The sequence below is a fragment of the Lathamus discolor genome, chromosome 6, assembly GCF_037157495.1.
Source record: "Lathamus discolor isolate bLatDis1 chromosome 6, bLatDis1.hap1, whole genome shotgun sequence".
Classification (NCBI taxonomy): Eukaryota; Metazoa; Chordata; class Aves; order Psittaciformes; family Psittacidae; genus Lathamus; species Lathamus discolor.
The window spans coordinates 73,536,865-73,558,020 of record NC_088889.1 but is presented as its reverse complement, the minus strand read 5'-3'; the positions used below and the strand labels follow the sequence as shown (position 1 = coordinate 73,558,020).

General features: G+C 55.4%; 1 protein-coding gene across 7 annotated transcripts in view; it reads left to right on the top strand.

Annotated features, from left to right (window-relative positions):
- The window catches only part of LOC136016422 (ankyrin repeat and fibronectin type-III domain-containing protein 1-like), a 231,786-nt gene extending 211,071 nt beyond the window's left edge, over window positions 1-20,715 (top strand). For all 7 annotated transcript variants that reach the window (XM_065683594.1, XM_065683598.1, XM_065683595.1 and 4 more), the window contains 18 exons: window positions 4,954-5,155; window positions 5,472-5,679; window positions 5,966-6,160; window positions 6,413-6,526; window positions 7,259-7,356; window positions 8,715-8,805; window positions 10,685-10,792; window positions 11,007-11,106; window positions 11,656-11,788; window positions 12,954-13,073; window positions 13,547-13,762; window positions 14,084-14,250; window positions 14,964-15,114; window positions 15,308-15,476; window positions 15,743-15,909; window positions 16,423-16,633; window positions 16,895-17,565; window positions 19,515-20,715. In XM_065683594.1, coding sequence (XP_065539666.1) covers window positions 4,954-5,155; window positions 5,472-5,679; window positions 5,966-6,160; window positions 6,413-6,526; window positions 7,259-7,356; window positions 8,715-8,805; window positions 10,685-10,792; window positions 11,007-11,106; window positions 11,656-11,788; window positions 12,954-13,073; window positions 13,547-13,762; window positions 14,084-14,250; window positions 14,964-15,114; window positions 15,308-15,476; window positions 15,743-15,909; window positions 16,423-16,633; window positions 16,895-17,565; window positions 19,515-19,802 — 3,409 coding nt within the window. In that variant the 3' untranslated portion in view covers window positions 19,803-20,715. The remainder of the gene's footprint in view (window positions 1-4,953; window positions 5,156-5,471; window positions 5,680-5,965; window positions 6,161-6,412; window positions 6,527-7,258; window positions 7,357-8,714; window positions 8,806-10,684; window positions 10,793-11,006; window positions 11,107-11,655; window positions 11,789-12,953; window positions 13,074-13,546; window positions 13,763-14,083; window positions 14,251-14,963; window positions 15,115-15,307; window positions 15,477-15,742; window positions 15,910-16,422; window positions 16,634-16,894; window positions 17,566-19,514) is intronic.
- Window positions 20,716-21,156: the final 441 nt, after the last annotated feature.

Here is a 21,156-nt window from a genome sequence, read left to right as displayed (position 1 = left end):
GCATGCATCAAGGGTGAGCGTGGTCCTGATGGTGGGGTTAGGCTGAGTGTGCTCAGACTGAGCAGACTCCTCGCACTCACATTCCTTTGGAAGCAGCCTGTATGTTGATCTTACCAGCTGAACTCTTGATGGAAGCTCCCAGTTTGGGGTGAGGTTGGCTGGGTTGGGTTGGCTCTACCTGATAACTGGTTTTTAGGCTTCTCCTGTCCTTCGCCTGTTCCTTCATTGGATAACCCTATGCACTGAATTGGTCTGCGGTTCAGGAAAGCATCCCTGGCAGCCTGTGCTAATGCACCACTGACATCCGCAGTGCCATGAGGCTACAACGAGCTCTGCAAGGACCCTTCTCCTCCTCCTCACCACCACAAGCCTTGTCCTTTCAAAGCATTTCATCACCTTTCATCCTCTGTCCTTTTTCTCATGCACAGAGCCCTGCGGCTTCCCTCTTGGCCGCATTAGGCTGCAGGCAGCAGGGAGCAGCTTCTCAAAGTGACAGACACCCACCACCACCCCAAGGACAGGAGCGTGGTGCTGAGTTCATGAGCCCTGGGGGCTCGAGCTGCCCTCTCACAGCCAGCATGGGCAGACTCCCATGAGCTGATCCTTTCCACAGCCATCGTGTGGAGCAGGAGGGACTGGACAGCCTCGGGGAATAGGTAGAAGACCATTGCTACCAGCAGCAGCATTGCTTGCACATAAGCCTCTTCACAGTGCAGGCTCCCACTGGTGGGAGGTGCTGTGGAATGGCCACTCTGGTCCCCACCACCCACATCATAGAATTGTAGAGTCATAGAATAGTTTGGGTTGGAATGGACCTTTAAAGGTCATCTAGTTCAACCACTCTGCAGTGATCAAGGAAATCTTTGACTAGACCAGGTTGCTTAGAGCTCCATCCAACTTCGCCTTGAATGTTTCCAGGGATGGGGCATGTACCATCTCTCTGGGCAACCTCTCTGTGCCAGCGCCTCACTGCCCTCAGCGTACATTTCTTCCTTATATTTAGCCTGGTGAGTTTTTGGCAGGACAGTCACTGCCTGCCTGCCTGGGTACCGCAGCCCCTGCCGCTGTGACGGGAGCACATGGTGGCAGGGAGGACAAATTCCCCGTGTGTGGGGTTCACACAGTGGATGGCTTCCTTCCCTGGTGCATGCATCCTCATGGGGTGCTCAGGGAAGAACACACACGTTCTGCTGGGCTTGGGGCGAGCAAGGCTCCTTCCAGCCAGCTGAGGGTCTGAGCTCTGCCAGTGGGATAGAGCAGCCCTGGCTGACATGGACTGGTTCTTTGCTGAGACTCAGAAAGACAACACCCTTAAACAAAATGCACTTAAAATCATACAATTACAAGAATTATTAACACTGTTTACTGGGCCAAGCTCTGCAGCACTGGAAACATTAAAACCCAGAATATGCAGGAACCACAATGTTATAAAGTACCCAGTGGATTTGCTTGTGTTCGCTGCAGAAGGAGGAATAAAATGAAGTTGTCTTATGCACATCCGTCCTCATGTGCTTTAAAAGAAAATAATCCTCATTTCATTGGTTTCATGACATGGGTCTGGCCAGCGCTAACACATCCTGTGTCAGAACCTCAGCCTTTTCCATGGAGGGGGTGATGGAGTTTGCTGGCTGTATGGCATTGCAGACCTGATGTCCACATCACCTTCTCAATGGTCACAAACACATCCCGTGGCCAGAAGACTGAACTGCTGGGGCAAGCAACTTGCCCAGTGCTGTGGTGTTTGTAGGAGGTTGGCAAATACTTAGCAAGAAGAACTGATTGTGGCTGAGATAAATTTAGTCCAACGGCACTGCGGCAGCAAAGGCAGAGGAGGTTGGGACCTCCTCCCACCACATCCCTACAGGATGGGGCTTTGCCATGGAGCAAGCTGGTGTTGGCTGGTCATACCTCAAGGGCACAGCATCTCTGAGTATTGTTATCTCCTATCAGTTGTGCCAGGGCAAAGTTTAGCTCTGGATAAATCAAGACCATTTCACTGAGTCCAGATGACTCATGACCACAGGGCAGGAAACTCTTTTGTCTTTGGGACAGCCAGTTTAATATAGATGGATGTTCACTCCTGAGCTCTGAATAATTTCTGTCTCTACTTCTTGTTAAAAGCAAATTAGATGAGGGAAAACAGTGAGAAATTTCTCTCTGTTGCCTCTGTTGTTACGATCTCTGAGAAAACCTCTTCCAAATTGTGCACTCTGCCTCTACTGTGTCATTTGCCCTACATTTTAATCGACAGAAAAAAAGTGCTTTTGTTCCAAAGCACCTCTGCTTTTTTAACCTTGATTCTGCAGGCATGAAGGGAACAGGGATCTGTTACAACAGGGTCTACTCCAGCTTTCAGAGATGTACTTTTGGAGTCTTTCTTCCTTTACTGATGTGGGAGAGCATTGTTGCCCACTTGGATGAAGGGGAAGTGCAACAGAATTAGGCAACTTGTTGACAAGCATGTTGAAAAGCTGTGTTCCAGCAGCAGCTGGAGGTGGAGAGAGGAGGACTTGGGCAGCAGGGAGCTCTTAAACACAAGTGAAAGGACAAGGTTTTGCTGGAGGATATCAACTCGATCCACTTCTCTTTCAAAGTATGTCAGATAGCACTTTGCTTTTTGGTCTTGGCCTGTGGGTCAGGACCTGCCTTCCTAATTGCCTCTTCTTGCCAAAATGCCCTGCCTGCGCAGGCACGGGTGGCTTTTCTCTCTTAGTTTATGTGCATCAGTGACAGCAGAACTGTGTGATGCTTTTCCACTCATTTTATATCTGGGGTTTTATACTAGCTGTCTATAGAGGCTTGCATGTGCCATGTGCAGAGCCTTTGGCATAAGGAGCCCTCCACAGTGGCCGTGCCAGGAGCTGCTCCATGTCCATGATGAAACGTGATGTGCTCAGGCTGTGAGCTGATGACTGAGAGCTGGGCAGGTCCCAGTGAGCCCAGGGCCGGCCCTTCCCTGCATTTTGCACATCTCTCCTGCCATGGTGATGCCCTTCTGGTGGAGAGCTGCTCTCTTCCTTCCCATCGGAACCAGCAGGACTCTGCTGCACAGATCTCATTGACCTCTGTGTGGTTGCTTAGGGTGTCTGAAGCTCACTGGGTTGGTGTTCACCATCGGCCTGGTCTGTAAAGCCCTGTGTTCAGATAACACCCATTCCTGTGGGAATCCAGGGCAGCAACTTCACACCAAGGCTTGGGCCACGCTCAAGACCTCTAAATCCATAGGCTGAAGCCAGTGAGATGAGTGATTGGCAGGAGCCAACCTCCCTATCGTTTTCTGCTTAAAAATATCACAGTAATAAAAGGCAAAATCATTAAAGGCCTCCTGCAGCCCACTGTGCCTAATCTGAAATCAGGGCAATGAAGAGCACGTAGCGAGGTTGTTATTAATATCCTGCCTCCTGATGATGGCTTTATAAACACCATCATCACAGGCACAGCCTCGTGGTAGCATTTTGGCATGACCTTCAAGACAACTGTCATGCTTTTTATCACGCTTACCCCTTGCTTGATATTTAACCAATAAAGTGATACGGGGAAGACCTTGCTCCTAAATATCTGACCTTATGCACAGGGGTATGAGGTCAAAACTGGGAGAAACTGTGCTGAGTGTAGTTGTGCTGAATGCTCTTTAGACCTGATGCTCCTCGTCTGGGAACTGTGCCATGGGCTGCAGCAAGAAGGGGATCAGATGTTTGACGCCAGTGGAAACCCTCTGAGCTGTCAGGAATGACTCATGGGCAAAAGCCCCTCCAAGCAGCAGGGCCATGCTGCACGGTGGGAAGAGGTTTTGACGGGGACACAGGAGTCACAGCTGCAGGGGGAGGGTCAGCTCCCCCTCTGGGAAGCCAACAAAAGATTATAGAATCACAGAATGGTTTGGGTTGGAAGGGACCATAAAGCTCATCCAGTTCCAAACCCCTGCCACAGGCAGGGACACCTTCCACCAGACCAGGTTACTCCAAGCCCCGTCCAACCTGGCCTTGAACACTGCCAGGGATGGGGCAGCCACAGCTTCTCTGGGCACCCTGTGCCAGCGCCTCAGCACCCTCACAGGGAAGAGCTTCTGCCTAAGAGCTCATCTCAGTCTCCCCTCTGTCAGGTTAAAGCCATTCCCTCTTGGCCTGTCCTTACAGGCCCCTGTCAAATGTCCCTCTCCAGGGTTTGCGTAGGTCCAAGCTTTCCTAGTAACTACATATTTATCACTACTATTTAAAATAGAAACCAAACTTAGAATGGAGAAAAGATTTTGTAGCTTAATAATTAATGTGGATGGAGAAGGTGAGGAGCAGCTGTGAAGCCTGGGTCACTTTTGGAGGGTGCCCTTTTCTGGAATAAATGGATCCTGAGGACAGTCACATAGTAAAGATGGCTGAGGGACAGCAATGAGTGCAGGAGATGAGCTCCTGCTGGAAGGATGGATGTGGAGTGGGTGTGAGAGGCCATCCCAAGCCAGCTGCATGGTGGGTAGCACTCATCTAGCTTGGGGCTGGGGCTGTTGACCCGGAATAGGACAGCCCATCTCTGTTGGAGGTGGACTGTGGAGTATGGGAGTGAGGAGAGATTTCCCTGGTGTGATGGATGGGGATCAGCTGCAGAACACAGCAGCCTGAGGTTGCTTGGGGCATCCCAGCTCAAGAGAAGAGTGGGGCCAGACTGGCTCTTGGGTCTGGATGGAGATGTGTCACCCACAGGGTCCATATGAACCCCCCAGGACCTCTGCAGGGCCAGAAGCAGTGATTGGAAGGAGGAACGGACTGACCTCAGCTGAGAACAGATGGATGAAGGCATCACTTGCACTGACACCTGCCTTGCAGCCACTCACCTTGGTCCTGCCCCATCTCTGCTCTGGCTCTCCTGGGTTGTGCCTCAGTCCCGATGCTGCACATGTGCCTCTTCCTCTCTGTCCATGCTTCATGCCTTGCTTCCCCACATGTCCTTGCCCTTCCCCAGGTCATCCTCCCCTAAAATGACGCAGCAGATGCGGGACCTGCAGCTGGCTCAAGCCAGGAAGCCTCCGGGCCCTTCCTCACCCAACGCAGCCAAGAGGCTCTACCGAAACCTGTCAGGGAAATTCCGTGTCAACTACACGTCCTTTGACGAGGGCAGCCTGGTGGGACGGGGCGAGAAGGAGAAGCTCCGCAAGTCCTATCCGGTCAGTGCCCACTGGCTCCATCTAGCACTGCTGTGGCTGGGAAGATGGGAATGGAGGGTCTGTGTGTGGGCAGTGCTGTCCTGTGGGTGGAAGACCAAGGGTGCGTTAAGAGAAGCCACCCTGGAGCAAGTTCAGCTGGAGCTGGTCTGGGATTTTGCTCAGCACCAACCAGTTGTGTCTGCAAAGTGCAGATGCTCCCAAGCCGCTGGGACCAGGGCATACCCTCCCTGTTTAGGTTTGTGGGGTGAGGGGCTATGGTGTTTGGTGGGGTGAAGGAGGGTGCCCTATGCTGACTGGCATTTCTCCTTCCACCCAGTTCCAGAGCAATGCTGCCCTTTTTGAAGCTGTGGAGCTGCAGGACCGAGACAGGGTCCAGGAGCTGCTGAAGCAGTACAGCCCCGAAGAGCTGGACCTAAACACCCCCAACAGTGAGGGGTTACTGCCCCTGGACATCGCCATCATGACCAACAATGTTCCCATTGCCAGGGCCCTGCTGCAGGCGGGAGCAAAGGAGAGCCCACACTGTGAGTTGGGATGGGGAATCCATGCTGTGCTTATTAGTCACCAGTCTGGTGGAGTGGGGCAGCTCAAACAGTGGGGTCCGGGTGGGGAGGTGGTCACTGGGCTGTGGGAAACTGGTGCAGGCTGCGCCAGGGGCTCGAGTGGAGCCCAGTAGCAAGACATGGAGCACAGAATGGGATCTCAGGGAGGGGACTTGCTGCCAGCAGAGCCTGGGCTTGCCCTAACCACCTTCTCTTCCCTGTTGCTGGCTCCCGTCTGGGACCCATGGCCATGCCACCCCCCCCACAGTCGTGAGCCTGGAGAGCCGCTCACTGCACCTCTCCACGCTGGTGCGGGAAGCAGAGCAGCGCGTCAATGAGCTGACGGCACAGGTGGTGAATGAGGCGCCCAACGCCGACTGCTCCAACAAAGAGAAGCAGCTCAAGGCCTGGGAGTGGCGATACCGGCTTTACAAGCGCATGAAGGCAGGGTTTGAGCATGCCCGTGAGTGCCCACAGGAGGCTTGGGGGCCCTGGGGGCCAGCTGCAGCACTGGGGGAAGGAGCAGGGTGCTGTGTCTTGCAGGCGTGGGGCTGAACCAGCACCCATCAGAGCATACCCACACTCTGTAGCCAGGGCTCACCGTATGGATGCTCTGGGAGCATGCTGCTGGGACTGGGGGGAGGCCCAGGAGGGACACTGTGGGGTTCAGAGTGATCGTCCTCAGTGTAGTGGTCCCTGCACTCTCTGTCCCCAGGAGTGCCAGCTGCCCCCTCCAACGTCCACCTCTCCGTGGCCAGCAGCTCCTCGGTGCAGGTTACCTTTGGGGAGCCCCTGAGCTTCAACTCAGCTGTTGTCACCAAGTACAAAGGTAAGGAATGGGGTCCCCACGGCAGTGCAGAGGACATGCAGCCATGGGCAGGTGCTTTGAGTGTGCCAGTGAAGCGTGCTGGGGTGCTCACCCCATGCACACTACACCAGCATGCTGGGGGGTGAGCAGGGTTGCCAAGCTCCTATCGTAGAATTGCAGAATCACAGACTGGATTGGATTGGAATCCAATTTAAACTTTGAAATCCTTTAAACTCATCCAGTCCCAACCACCTGTCATGAGCAGGGACACCTTCCACCAGACCAGGTTGCTCCAAGCTTCATCCAGCCTGGCCTTGCACACTGAATACACCTTTGTGCTCGAGCACAGGAGGAGCCAGGGCTGCTGGACAGCCTGAGCTAGACTGCTCCACCATTCTACACCAAGGCAAAACTCAGGGTGCCACTGGTTTGCTGCCCCCTCATCATGCACACTGGGGTGCTTTGTTATCATGCTGCTCCTGCACCCCTCACCTGCTTAAACCAGCTGCTTTTTGGCTTCTGGGAGAATTTCCTCCATCCCCAGTTCCTGACCCATAGTTTGAGAGTGTTGACCCTGTCTGACATGTTTGGTGAGGAGGACCATAGCTGTCTGTGCTGTGGCCCCTGCCGTGGCTCCTCCTCTTCCCTGTCTCCAGCTCCCATGCTGCCGTGGTACTGATGTGCTGCAGCCAGCCCTGGCAGCCTGTGTCTGCTCTGGGACCACACAGCACCTTGGGGTCTCTCTCCTTTCAGTGGAGTGGAGCTGCTTCCCCACCTTCTCACCGCTGCTGGGGGAGGCTGTGATTGACAAGCTGAAGAACCTGCACTTCACCATACAGGGGCTGGTGTCGGTGAGCTCACGGGGGCCTGGGCTGCGGGGAAGAGCCCACAGCTACGGTGCAGCCTGTTGGGTCTTCCCTGCAGCCAGTGCTGGGAGGGGATGGGACATCATCTTGAGCGGGAGGAATGGGATTGTGCCGTGGTATGTGCTGTGTTCAGCATAGGCTGTGGGCAGAGCCATGAGTGTGGGGCTGGAAGAGGCGTCTATGTGTCTCTTCACAGCCACCCTGGCAATGGGGAAAGCCAGTGAAGTGATGCCTGTGGCTCTGGGGTAAAAGGCAAAATGGGTCCATTCGCAGAGCACCTGACTTCTTGTCTGTTCCCACCCTGCTCCTGTCTCCAGCTATGCTCTTCCTGGGCCATAAATCAGTGGCTTGTTCCTTGGCCACCAGCACACATCGACCCCTCACACTGTCCCCCAGTGGAGAGGGAGAACCAGCCCTGTCTCTGTCTCCAGGGGCTTGTCACAGTCACAAGCTGGTTTGTCTCCCTGGGAAGTGCAGGGAGTATGCTGCCTGTCAGTTGTCCCCTCTCCAGGGGCTGCTGTCTGGTCCAGGCACATACTGGACTAGTGCGGGGAAGATGGGGCGGGACAGGGACTGCAGCAGAATGGAGCTTGGGATGGGAGCACTGGGATGCTGGGTTGAATTGGGTCACCCTTACCAGGGAGTTGCAGAGCCAAAGCTCTGGGCAGGCAGGGACCACCGGCTCAAGGAGCAGGGAAAGCACCAATGTGGTTAGAGGGGCTTGGCCAAAGCAGCAGCGCTGAAACCCAGGAGCCACTGTGGGGCAGGAGAAGCTGCCCTTGTGTGTGGTGTGGTGGGGCTTGAGTCTTCATTTGCTGTATGGGGCTGGCTCGAGCACATCCATCAAGCTTTCAGAGCTGCTTTGCAGGCTCCTATGTGCCTTCATGAGTGCCTGGAGGCCTTGCAACATCTGGCAGCTTGACTGGGCTTTAATCAGAGGCCTTTAATCACTGTCACTGTGCTACAAGCCCTCAACAGCGCTGGGCCAGCTCCCTGTCTCCAGGATCCTTGCACATCCCAGCAGGAAGGCAGCACCCTGACCCTCCAGGCTGTGGAAGTCCTGTGTCTTTGGGCCTAGAGCATCTCCTGGCAAGGAGCATTTGCAGTGCCCCATCCTTCCTCTGCCTCTCCCGCAAAAGCCACCCACCCAGGCTGTGGGGATTCTCTAGTGTCTGATATCAAGCTTTGTACAGTGGGGGGAGGTCAGAGCTAATGACCTGGGCTGCAGGCTCCCTATTTAGTATTGCCCGTGGTGTCCTGGTGTACTGGGCTGGGGGGAATCCTCTTTCTCTTGCACTCCAGGATCAGTGCCAGAATGCTGAGTGTGGTTTCCCTTTTCGCAGGGCACAGCTTACTACGTCCAGGTGTCTGCCTACAACATGAAGGGCTGGGGTCCCCCGCAAGCCTCTGTGCCCCCTTTCGCCATCCCTTCTAGTAAGTACCATTGGGAATGCCAGCAGGAGCTGGACCCAGCTGCAGGGTCACTGCAGGGAAGTGGCAGCTCCCTGTGCCATCCAGGGTCGCTCTCCCTGCTGGTATAGGGTCTGGTGGACCCAACAACAGAGGCAGCAGTTGGGATCTCAGACCAGGCAGGCAGGTGCTGCCTCCAGGCAATAGGAGCTTTGCCAAATAGCAATTTTTCAACCTGAAGTTCTCCTGGCTGAGCCATTTTAGGCCACCTGTGTCAGCTCATCCTAACAAAGAAGCTGGGAAGAGGATGCTTTGCTTTCCCAGTTAAAAGGGAAGCAGAGCAGCCATCTTCTCTGTAGGAAAGAAAAAGAGCCCTGTGGTTTTCAGCAGAGGTTTGTCATTTGATGCTGGGCAGCTCCTCACCACCTCAATGACATCTGCCCCAAAGCGGGCAAACTTGTGCAAAACCACCACTGGCACATGCCGAGGGAGGACACGGTGGGACGCCCCAGCTGGAGGTGTCCTCGAGGCCTCAGAGCTGTCCTGGTCCTGGTTGGCAGTGAGTGTGAAGCCCTCCCTGTGCCACTGCATGATGGGCGAGAGGCCCATCCAGCCGATCCCCAGGGACCTGCGTTCCCCGTCACTGAGGTGGAATGGGAGCCACGAGCCTTACCCACAAGCTCCATACTGTCAGCACTCACCTCCCAACACTGGCAATGGGGCAAGCAGTGGGGAAAAGTCACTCAATGTCACACATGCACCCCAGGGTGCTGCGGGAGCCAGGCTAGAAGGACTGAACTGGAAGAAGCAGATCCAAAGGGTGAAGTTCAGGGCTGAGTGGTCTCTCAGGTGGCCTCTGCCCCTCACCACCCATCCCAAAATGGGTCTCTGCTGCAGAGTGGTCCCACAGGATGTGTATGGAGTGTCACCATGAGCATCTGGGGAGCAGGCAGTGAGGGACCAGGCACGCTGCTGCCTGGGAGCATCAGAGGTGTAAGTCTGACCCCAGCGAGTAGCAATGGGGCTGGAGCCGTGCAGGCCCCAGTGTGGCTTTAGCTGCAGCTACACAAGAGACAAAGCACCAGGGTGCAAGATGCAAAACCACATTTGCATGTATGTAAATGGATGCGTGTAGAAAGCCTGTGCCGGCACTGCATGGCCATGGCAGTCGTGTCTGACACACTATAAGTCCCTTTGCACACACTTTAAAGGCCCTTTGCCATCCCTCATGGGTCACGTTCCTACATGTCACTGACGCAGAAGTGAATCAGACATGAGTGGGTTTTATGTATTTATATCTCCATTAATATTTCTCCCTTCAGTAAAGATCCCTCCCTGGCCCAGCAGAGTACAGTCAGGCACCTCCCTGGGTGTTTTTAAAGCTACTAAAAATAGTGGCAAGCCACAGCCAGTGTTAACAGAGCTGAACTTCCCATGGAAAACAGCAGCAGGCAGGACACAGGGGGTGTTTGAAGCAATTAATGTAAAGCTAACGAAGAGCTTCTGGGTACCCAACCCTGTTTGAGTCCTGCTGCTGGCAGGAGCTTGTTAATGTGTTTGCTGAGGTGAGCCCAGCTCCTGGCCCTTGCCCGGAAAAGCTGCAGCTCCAGGGAAGACCTGGAGGAAGACACTGGAAAGAATTTGATTTTTTAAGGCCAGCAAAGAGCAGCAGCAACAGATGGGACCTTGTTCTTCCCCTGTGCCGTGTCCCTGCCATGCTGCACGGTGGCCATGGGGTGCTGTGCAGAGGTGGGGTGCTCCTGGGAATCTCCCAAAGCCTGCCCAGAGATGCCCAGCACCCACGTCTGGTGCCATGCCATGCTGTGCCACGCTGGGAGGTGATGTACCATGGGGAGGAGGGCTGCCCGCAGACCAAGGGGTGATGCTAGCATGTCCCCCACAGACTGGCGGGAGTATGATGGCCGGGCCCCACGGCGCAAGGGACAAGCTGAAGCTCTGGACCATCTGCTGGGGCAGGTGAAGACTGTCCACCAGCACTGCATTTGCCATGGTGAGTGCATGGAGGGTCTGGCAAGAAGTGGGGAGGGCATCCAGATTTGTGGTGTGGTCCAGGGGGCTGAGGTGGTACCAGGAGTATGTCTGTCCCATGGATGAGCACAGCAGGGAGACAGCTTGGGCATGGAGACCTTGGCAGAGACTTGGCATGCCATGCTGGTTCAGCTCTTCATCTTGTGCTGCAGCATCCTCTGCTCTCTGCTCCCCAGAGCCCTGCAAGAACCAGCCCCAGAGCAGGAAACACTCGGTCTCCAAGAGCCTCAAGCACCTCTTCCATTCCAGCAGCAAGTTCCTCAAGACGCTGAAGCGGTGAGAGGCTGGTGTGGTGGAGAGCCCCTCTCCCAGTGGGCACACGGGGCTGTGTGCGCCTGCGGAGTCTGGGGGTGTGCAGAAGTGGGTCCTGGCCTTGAGCAAGCTGGTGGTGTCAGCAGAGAGGGTTCCCATTGCCAAGAAATCAAACGTTTCTCCTTGGTGTCTCCATTTGGACTGGCCAAGCCCCGTACCTGATCTCTGAGTATCACCCAAGACTCCATCCTCCTCTAGACCCCACCAGCTCCTCACTGCCCACCTTCACCCGTGCCCTGCAGGCACCCACAGTGTGTCTCCTGCACAGGCCCGGCCCCATCCTGCTCCCTTGTGCTGGGGGCATCAGCTGCGGCTGCAGCCAAGTTTGCCTCACTGGCAGCACTGGGTTCCTGTTCCTGCTCCTGTACTAGCTTTGTGCCTCTTCTGACACAGGCTGCTGAGGAGAAGCTGGACCTAGGGCAGGGCATCTCCTCTTCCCTGGGGAGAGAGACCCTTAGGAGATGAAGCTGGCAGCCGGGGGTGACGCTGAAGCCTGTCTTTTCTCCCATGCAGGGGCCTTTACCTGACGGCCATCTTCTACAAGGACGACAACATCCTGGTGACCCATGAAGACCAGATCCCTGTGGTGGAGATTGATGATACCTACTCCTGCCTGCTCATGCAGGATTTTCTCTGGTTCACCAAGGTGGGTTGGCTAGGGACCCTGTGCTGTGTGCTGGAACATGGCAGCAGTGTGTCTCCTGACACACAAAGAATCAATATAATCCCAGACTGGTTTGGGTTGGAAAGGGCCTTAAAGCCCATCCAGTTCCAACTGCCTGCCATGGGCAGGGACACCTTCCACTAGAGCAGGTTGCCCAATGCCCATCCAACCTGGCCTTGAACGCTGACACCCCAGATGCTGCTGAGGTGATGGCCACCACCCTGTACACTGTCCTTCAAGAGCCTCACGATCCGTAGAGCACCTTCATTGCAGCACCTTCCCCAGTGCTGCCTGTGGAGGCAGCAGTGCCCATCACTTTTGAGCATTCTCACTGGGGCTGGTTGGGTCTGATTCAGGGCTGGGAGAAGTGTCAGGGGACACCCCGTGTGCACAAAGTGAGCACCAGGCAACGCAACATCTGGTGGCTCCTGGGCTTCCCAGTGCTGCCTCCAGGACCTCCACTGTACCACTGCAGGGCTGAGCAATGCCAAGAACCAGTAGCAGCCCCGGGTGAGCCAAGTGGCCACCATGGACCACTGCTGCCTTCAGATGGCAGCAGATTCCCTCCACCCCGGCTGCTGCGGCAGCGCAGGCTTGGACCAAGAAGCCACTAAGGAATGGCATTTCCAGCCCAGCCCCTGAAGTCCAAAGGTGGGACAATGCACCATTACCACCACAGTGGATGCTTGCTGCCTCTCTGCAGGGATGCCAGCAGCTTCTTGGCTGTTTAACTGATCCTGCCACGGCAGCTCTGCCTCTGCTGTACAAAGCAGGATGTGCAGGGCGCTGTGGTCTTTGCTGTCGTTAGGCTTAGTGAAAGGGCAGGTGGGCAGCTCAGGGACAAAATCTTTTGCTCCTAGTGAAGGAGAAGGCTACCTTCTCCTTCCTTCCCTTGGCTATCTTCTACTCAAACTTAAGGTCTTAATCCTAGATGAAGACAGATGTCTGAGTGGACACTCGTGGTACTTACCTCAGGTACAGGCTCTTGGGGTACCTGTGGCATTGGAAATCTAACCCCTGCTCAGAGGCAATATTTGTTCAGGCACATCCTTAATCCAGCTCAAACAGAAAGGCAAATGGATTTCCCCAAGACACCTTCGTGTGAAGCAGCGGCAGCCAGTGGTGACAGTCCTTTGGTGTGCTGCAGGTGTCATGTATGTGGGATGAGATCCTGTGGCTGCGGCAGTGTGTCACCGTCTCCCAGTCATCCTGCTCCTGCATCCTGCAGACACGCTTCAAGATGCTGCTGGCCATCTCTCAAATGCAGGTGAGGGTGGTCTGGATGGGGAGCAAGTGCTTCTTGTGGGGCACTTGGGAGCAGCACGTGGACGTGCTGCAGCCAGGAAAGCTGCAGGCTCTGCCGGTCCTGCCCAGGGCTCGGTCAGCGGCAGCTTGGGATGCCCCTGCCTCGTCCTCTCTAGTACATGAGATGTCTGGCTTCGTGGCAATCTCATGCAGAAAGGCTGGGAGCTGTCAGTGGGTGTTTCATCAGGCAGGTTGTTTTCCAGCAGGCAGCTGCCAGTCATAGAATCCCAGACTGGTTTGGGTTGGAAGTGACCTTAAAGCTCCTCCAGTTCCAACCCCCTGCCACAGGCAGGGACACCTTCCACTAGACCGGGTTGCTCCAAGCCCCATCCAACCTGGCCAGTCATGTCCCAGGTGCCCCGTCCCACAGAGCACTGTGACTTGAGGATGTCACCTGACACTGTCTTTCTCCTGCCCTCCCATCCTTTTGTGCAGGGGCTGCTGGGTATCCAGGACCTGGGGCAGGTCTTCTTTGAGCCTGTCAAAGACAAGCAGGGCAATATCCTCATCGTCACTCTGAAGGAGGTGAAGACCAACCAGACCTTCGAGAGTGTCCGCTGGGTTCCCGTCTGCAAGCTGCAGAGCAGTCGCAAGTCCGTGTCCTCCCCGGAGGAGCCCACTGCTCTGGACATGCTGCTGATCTCCATCCAGGTGCTGCCCGGTGCTGTTGCTGCAGGGAATTGCCTTTGGCTCAATTGCGGGACTGCCAGCACTCTTGCTCCTCCTTGGGCCACCAAGGGTTCAGTGCTGGCTGCAGGCAGAGGGGGAGCGGAGCACAGCCAGCCTGCAGAAACCCTGTGTAGCTTCAAGGGGAGGCATCAAGCTGGTGCCAGGCTCATCAGGCAGCAACGGATTGTACTTTGCTGCTTCCCTTCTGTTGGCTGGGCTGGCTGTGCCATGGCAGCCGGCACCAGGGCAGGGGAGAGCCCCCCTGCTAGAGCTCGCTCCATTCAGTGGTGCCTTTCTCCTCAGGACAAGCTGGCTTACCACCAGCGGAGCAGCCATGCCCTCTCCCCGGGCCTCTACTTGGGCTACTTGAAGCTCTGCAGTGCTGTGGATCAGATCCGAGTGCTGGTGCCAGAGCAACTCCCCAACATCCTGTGCCACGTCAAGATTCGCTCTAATCCCAACATCTCCAGGTGGGGCTTGCAGAGCAGCCAGGCTCCTCTGTTCCATTAGGCCTAAGAGCCCACATCACCTCCTGCTTCTGCTCTTCATATCCTGACAGCAGCATCTAATTCAGAGAGCCATAGAACCATAGAATCCCAGGCTGGTTTGGGTTGCAAAGGACCTTAAAGCTCATCCAGTTCCAACTCCCTGCCATGAGCAGGGACACCTTGCACTAGACCAGGTTGCTCCAAGCCCCGTCCAACCTGGCCTTGAACACTGCCAGGGATGGGGCAGCCACAGCTTCTCTGGGCACCCTGTGCCAGTGCCTCAACACCCTCACAGGGAAGAGCTTCTGCCTAAGAGCTCATCTCAGTCTCCCCTCTGGCAGGTTAAAGCCATTCCCCCTTGGCCTGTCCCTACAGGCCCTTGCCCAAAGCCCCTCTCCAGGTTTCTTGTAGCCCCTTTAGGCACTGGAGCTGCTCTAAGGTCTCCCCTTAAGGAGCCTTCTCTTCTCCAGGCTGAACCAGCCCAGCTCTCTCAGCCTCACTGCCTGCCATGCAGGGCAGCTTGGATCTGCAGCAGACCAAGGTCCCCCTCTACCACTGTAGTTCCTTCATCCCTGGGGATGCTGCACTGTCTGGGGGAGGAATGGCTGACCAAATATAGTTCCTGTAGTTATTACATGTTCAGGTACATCCTAAGCTGCTCCCTCCTTCACTCGTCTTTCTCTGCCCTTCTCCAGGGAGGAGTGGGAATGGCTGCAGAAGATGGTCAGCTTGGAGGAGCCTGTTCCTGCAGAACCAGAGGCTGAGACCTCCCAGAACCACTTATTTCTGGAGCTCCAAGTGGCCATCAAGGAGCTGATGACCCTGGTGAACATCCCATTGCAAGAGGTAGAGAGACTTTTAGAAGTAAGAGAGATAAGGAAGTGTGCATTTTATGCCAGAAGCCAGCAGCACTGGCTGTGTGCTGAAACAGCAATGTCCCCTGGCTTCAGGCGGTCCCTGAGGACTCCACTGTGGATGAGCACTTGCTGGAGGGCCCACCAGGTGATGTTTGCAGCCTTACTGCAGTGTCTTCTTGCAGGCCAAAGATTTCCGTCTGTACAGCCAAGAAGTGCTGGACTTTGGGGACCAGGTCTCCTTCCTGCTGCTGCTGCCTCCATCAGATGATGTCTGCACCGCCCCAGGCCAGAACAACCCCTACACCCCTCGCTCTGGCTTCCTCACGCTGCCGCTGCAGATCTTCGAGCTAGGTGAGGAGAGGGAGTACCAAAAACCAACCTCGCTGGTCTTCTTGTCACTGAGACCTCCTGAGAGCTGGGATGGGCAGTGGGGTGTGCTGGAGCTCCCTCACCTTCTCCAGGAGAGGAGGGATGGAGGGGGATGCTGAGGGCTCTCCAGGAAGACTAGAGGACAGCAGTCCCTCTTCCCCGTGTTCAGTGAGCTGGGGGGAGTCTGTAGGGCATCCGCAGCCAATACCTGATGTTTTTCAATCCCCCCTTTTTTTTCTATTCCTCAGTCCACTTCTTCACATATGACCGGGAGTTCATCACTCAGTACTGTCAGGTATCTGCACTCCTGGAGCTGGAGTCGCTACTCTCTCAGCAGAGCCTCAGAGAAGCCTTCTCCGATGCTGAGCTCTCCACTGCAAAGCAGAGGCACCAGCAGGTTCAGGACTATATCCAGGTGCTCACAGTGGGAGCGTGCTGGGAAGGAGCTGAACTTGACTGTGCTTGAGGGATGTAGCCAGGACAGTGATGTCCTGGATGAGATGCAGAAGCATCTGCACTGGGGCTCTTCACTGGTCCTGTTGGCTGGGACCCTGTGGGGTTTCTCTGCGGGGCAGCAGCAGGCAGGGTTTTGTGCAGCAACAGTCACATTAAAAATCCTGACGGGAGAGCCAAAGGCTCCTGCTCTGCAGCTCCCCACCTTGCTAGAAAAGGGCCTGGAAGTGCATTTTGGGATGGCTGTTTGAAAGAGCACCTCACATTACCCCTTTCCCAGCACCCCTGCTTGAACCAGCAGTGGTAGAAGCAGCATCTTCCCACCTGAGAGCACTTCTTTGGGATTTCCTGGCTCAGGGATTCCCCCTTTTGCCTCTTTGGAAAGGTGTGTGGGAGAGCCCATGTTTTGCTGTGGGACCTTTTTGTTGCTGTTGTTTGCTTTTTGAAAGGGATCCATCCTGTCCTATTTTGGCAGCAAATGGAGGAGATCTGGCGCGAGATGCGCTGGATTATGGATGCGCTGCAACATGCCCGGTACAAGCAGCCCTCCTGTGGGGTGTCTCTCAGTGGCTTCCTCAGTGAGGCTGGAGGTGCAATGAAGGAGAAAACCCGGTCCACCTCATCCCACCTCGAGTACCTTACCTCCCCGGCACCCTCACCAGAGACCAGCCGTAAGCTCAACTCTGGTAAGGACCTGGCTTTGTGAAGCTCCTGCCTGGTGGGCTCTGGAGCTGCCCCTGCACCGTGGAGATACAGGCAGGGCAGATGGCCTCATTTAGGGTAGGACCTGCTCTGCCTGTGTCTTGGGAAGCGCAGGATGGGTGTAAAGCGAGGGATTGAGCACCCCGGGGCTTCCCTGGACTCCATCTGGTGCAAATGAGTCCAACCCCTCAGCTGTGGTTGCCAGCACCAAGGCTGAACCTCTGCTTCTCTTGCACCCCTTGCAGACTCACATGGGCTGTCGGATGAGGAGGGCTCCTCGGAGGTGTTCCTGGCCACTGACAGTGACTACGACTCCAGCAGGGCACAGAGCCCAAAGGAGCTTGACCTGGTGTGCTCCTCCTTGGGGCCCGAGTGCTGTGGCAGGAGGGCTGCCCGCACCCTGCAGGACAGCGCCCCGGACGTCCTGCAGAACCATGAGCTCAAGACCCCCTTACCGCTGCCACCACCACCTGCGGAGGAGCCCCAGCCACCCCCTGAGCTCTATGACAGCGACTTCGTGCTGCCCAGCCGACAGATCGAGCTGCTGCACATCACGGAGAAGCGGCAGGCATATTGTGTCCGAACCAGCAGCCTGGACTTCCCTAAACCGCTCTGCCAGGCAGCCAGGAAGTCCTGCCCTGGCTCTGTCGACAGCTCCCCGACGGAGAGCAGGACCACGGGCCACTGCAGCCAGCGCAGGCTGGGTGCTGCGGTGACACATAGGCCCGAGTGCGGCCGCAGCACACAGGGCTCCCAGCCACTCTTCCGGACACGCTCGGCCGAGTGGACTCAGAACTTCCAGGAGCAGTCAGAGCAGCCTGGGTGCTTGGGTGATCAAGGGAAGAAGCTGGGCTCTGTCACCTTACGGGTCTGCCCTCAGTACGAGACTGGACTCTCCAAAGAGATCAATGTCAAGGTACTGGAGCCTGCAAAGGGCAGCACCGCAGCTCTGCTGGGCACATATGGAAAGGGCTGGCAGGATGGAGAGGTGGGCAGGAGGGGCTCACGTGCCCCTCACCTGACACTTCCCTCTCCATCCTCCACCATCCCAGGGGTGAGGTCCCCTGGATACTCGCAGCACTCCTGCCCTGAATCCCTGTGTCCCTGCCTAGGGGTAGTGTGTATGGTTCTTCAAGAGTGATAGCTGCAGAGGGGATGAGCCAGGGCCACAGGATCGGGAATTTTGGGGGCACAAGGCATCAGAGCTGTGGTTCAGCTCTCAGCCCATGGTTCAGTAGGTTAGTGCCAGCCAGAGTGGGCAGGCAGTGAGCAAAGGTCGCATAGAGGAGTTTCCTTCACCACTGCCTCGTGTTCAACCACATCAGCCCCGCAGACGAAATCCAGCCATCACACCCCTGGCCCGGCCCTGGCCCTCCCACAGCCTCCGCTCACCCCAGGGTCTGTGTTCCCACCTTCCAGCCATGTGTGCCTTTGAGGAAAGGAGAGCAGGAGCCACTTGTCTCCAGTTCATGAAAGGGAGCAGGCAAAGCTGCTTCCTCGCTCAGGCATTGGGGTCTGCCGGAGCTGCTATGTGACCTGGTTGCTCTCCATGAGGACTTTGCTTCTGAGAGCTGACCCAGCATCTCCAGTCACCCTCATCTGCTCTGGGTGGGATGCCCCATGGGTCTTCCCGGACACACATCTTGGGCAGGCCCCCCTCTGTCTCTGCCACCTCCTTTCCTCCCACCATGAAGCTTCTTCCCCTGTTGAAATATCCCTTCCAACATTCCCAATGCCCAGAGCCAAGGCTGACAGAGCAGCCTGAGTGCATTGTGCCCATAAAATGGCAGAGGAAGGACAGAGCCAAGGGCAGATGGATTTTTTTGCTGGGCAGCTCTGATAGCTGGTGTCTCCACACTCAGCAGGGTGTTAGGAGCAGGGGGGAATCTGCCTCACAGTATTTATTTTCCATTGGAGAAATTTCCATAGATTTCTATGCCACTGAAGTGCAGCCTTTGGGTTCCTGGCAGGCTGCCCACGTGGCTTTTGAAGTTGCAAAGCTCTGGACATGCCTGTTTGGAAGCGTTTTATGATGTTCTTTAAGAAAAGCAAGTTAAAAGGAAAGGCTCCTGGGCTAGTGTAAATCAGCTGAGCCCTGCAGTGGTTGTTGGGAGCTGGCAGGTCTCACGCGGACTGAGGGCTTGGACCACCCTGCCAAGTCACTGCCACAAGCCCTTACCAATGTGCCAAAGGAAACCATCGCCTTGCCTGGGTGAGGATGGATGTCCTGCTTCAGGGCCTTTTAAGTCAAGTAGCAGGCTCCCAATGGTCATTAGCACCCAGAATCCGAGATGAGCTCATTTTCTTGGCTGTATTTGGGATTCCTGGGCAGTCCCCAAGGAAACAGAGGGACAGCTGCTGGTGGGAGAACCTCGAGCTTGTAAATGGGATGAAATCTAGCGCCACTTCCCAAAGAGGCTTCAGCTCAGCACCACTAGTTTGGCAGAGCCATTGTGGTTTAGCTGGTCTGATGGTCTGGATCCTGCTCATGAGGGGGACTTTATACAGATTCCAGGAGCAGTGCTGGGACTATCCCTCTCCAGGACAGATAATGGGATGGTGAGCAGCCTGAGCTGAGCAGGCGAGTGTAGGTACCACATGCAAGAGTTGAGCTGTAAGGACTCAGTGTAGTGGAGGCAAGGAAGCAGTACAGGAGTTATGGTATCCTGGGGCACAATTTGCCCACAGCTCCACGTCGGGCTGCTGCCATTTGCTCACTGGGCACCACGGGGTGGCAGTTCTTCACCCTCCTAATCACCGCTGTAGGACACACCGTGTGCTGGCTCCAGCCCACAGTTCCTCCTCGTTCCTCGCACTTACGTCCATTTCTCCCTTTTACATCTCATCTCTCTTCTCTTCCTGCAGCTGCACATCACCAGCCAGACGTCCGCTGGGGAGGTGGTGAAGCTGGTGGTGCTCGAGATGAATGAGATGTCCCGCAGTGTTCTGGGTGGCTCGGCCGCCTTCTGCTATGGCGAGGAGCAGCTGGAGCACTTTGGACTGGTGTTTGCTTCCGATGACAGTGAGCAGTGGCTTCCCGATGACTTCTTGCCTCTGCCCCTCCAAACGACCCGGCCTGAGGGGCAGTTCTATGTCCGGATCAAGGAGACATCCCCTCTGGTGCTCCAGTACGGGCCAGCGACCACTGTATGAGAGCAGGACAGCCGGCCAGGCAGCGTGGGGACCTCAGCTTCCAGAGAGCAGACAGCTTGTCTCTAATTCTTCCTTCTTCCACAGACACCCTCTCATCAGGCGTCGTGGGGTGGATGGGATCATACTGGGCTGTGTGTTATTTGTTTGTGTTATTTTGTTGGTTTTTTTTTCAACCAAAGAGACATCAAGACTCAGTTTTTCTGACTGCAGAAGAGGAGGGTGGAGCGCGAAGACCTCAGAGCCTGGGAGGAATCTCTGCAGGAATGGAATTTCTGAAAGTAAACATTTTTAAGGGGAAAGGAGGGAGAGAGAGAGAGGAAAAATATGACAAGAAGAAGCAGCAATACCTTTTTTTTTTCCTTTCTTCTTTTTCTGAAAAGACCTGTTGGGGATTCACTGAAGGCGAAGCCACAGAGGGTTGCTGGGGAGGGCTGTGGTGTCAGTGAGGAGTGGGCAGGAGTCCCAGGGACAGCACTGAGAAGGGTGTTTTCCCATCTGCCCTCCTTTCACTGTACCTGGAGGAACAATCCTTGCACATAGTTCTTGGGACAATTCTTTCTTTTTTTTTTTCCTGTGAAGATTAGTTTATAATCATTGTGCTGGAGATACTGGAGTTGTGCAGGAGGTGAAGACCCTTTGACTTGTTCTGAAGGCAGCTGACCCCATGCACACACAGGGGTGCACACAGCCGTGTTGATACCACATTTGCTATAGGGCATCATCTCCTGCAGCACCCTGCACGCCACCCTGGGGTTTCCTTGCCTCCTCGGTTGCTATTTTGTTCTGGTAATTGTGCTTGGCCTCTCTTGTATGTCCTATAGCATGACGTTTTGTTAGCTACTAGGTCTCTTGTTAACAAGGTTATTTTTCTGATCTCATGTGGTCCATAGTAAAGAAAGATGACTGCTGCTGACTGCGTAGCACTGTTCCTTCTTGTGGCTTGATGGATAGCTTTCCTCCGTCCCCCAAACTGGTCCTGTCAAGGGCTGGGCTTACCTTTCCCAGGAGCATTTTGTGGATGCTCTCAGTGGAGGCTTATATTAACACCTAAATCCCATGTGTAAGAGCAAAGTGCAAGTTAAAAATGTTTTTTTCTGGGCTGTGTTGCTCTGTAAGGCAGTAAAATAAGTTTGGTATGCAAAAGCTGCCACCTCCATGTGGTGTTGGACACCTGATGGTCGGAGGCCCTGAGCATCTGCAGTGAAGTGCATGAAGACCGCAAGGGAAGAACACCAATAGAGAGTGGAAGGCAGCAGGAGCTCACAACTCTATTGCCACTGACACAAACGCTTCCAAGCAAGGTGCAGGGCTTGTGGCCCTTGGCGAGGTGAGACCCATGTTGTTGATGCCCCTT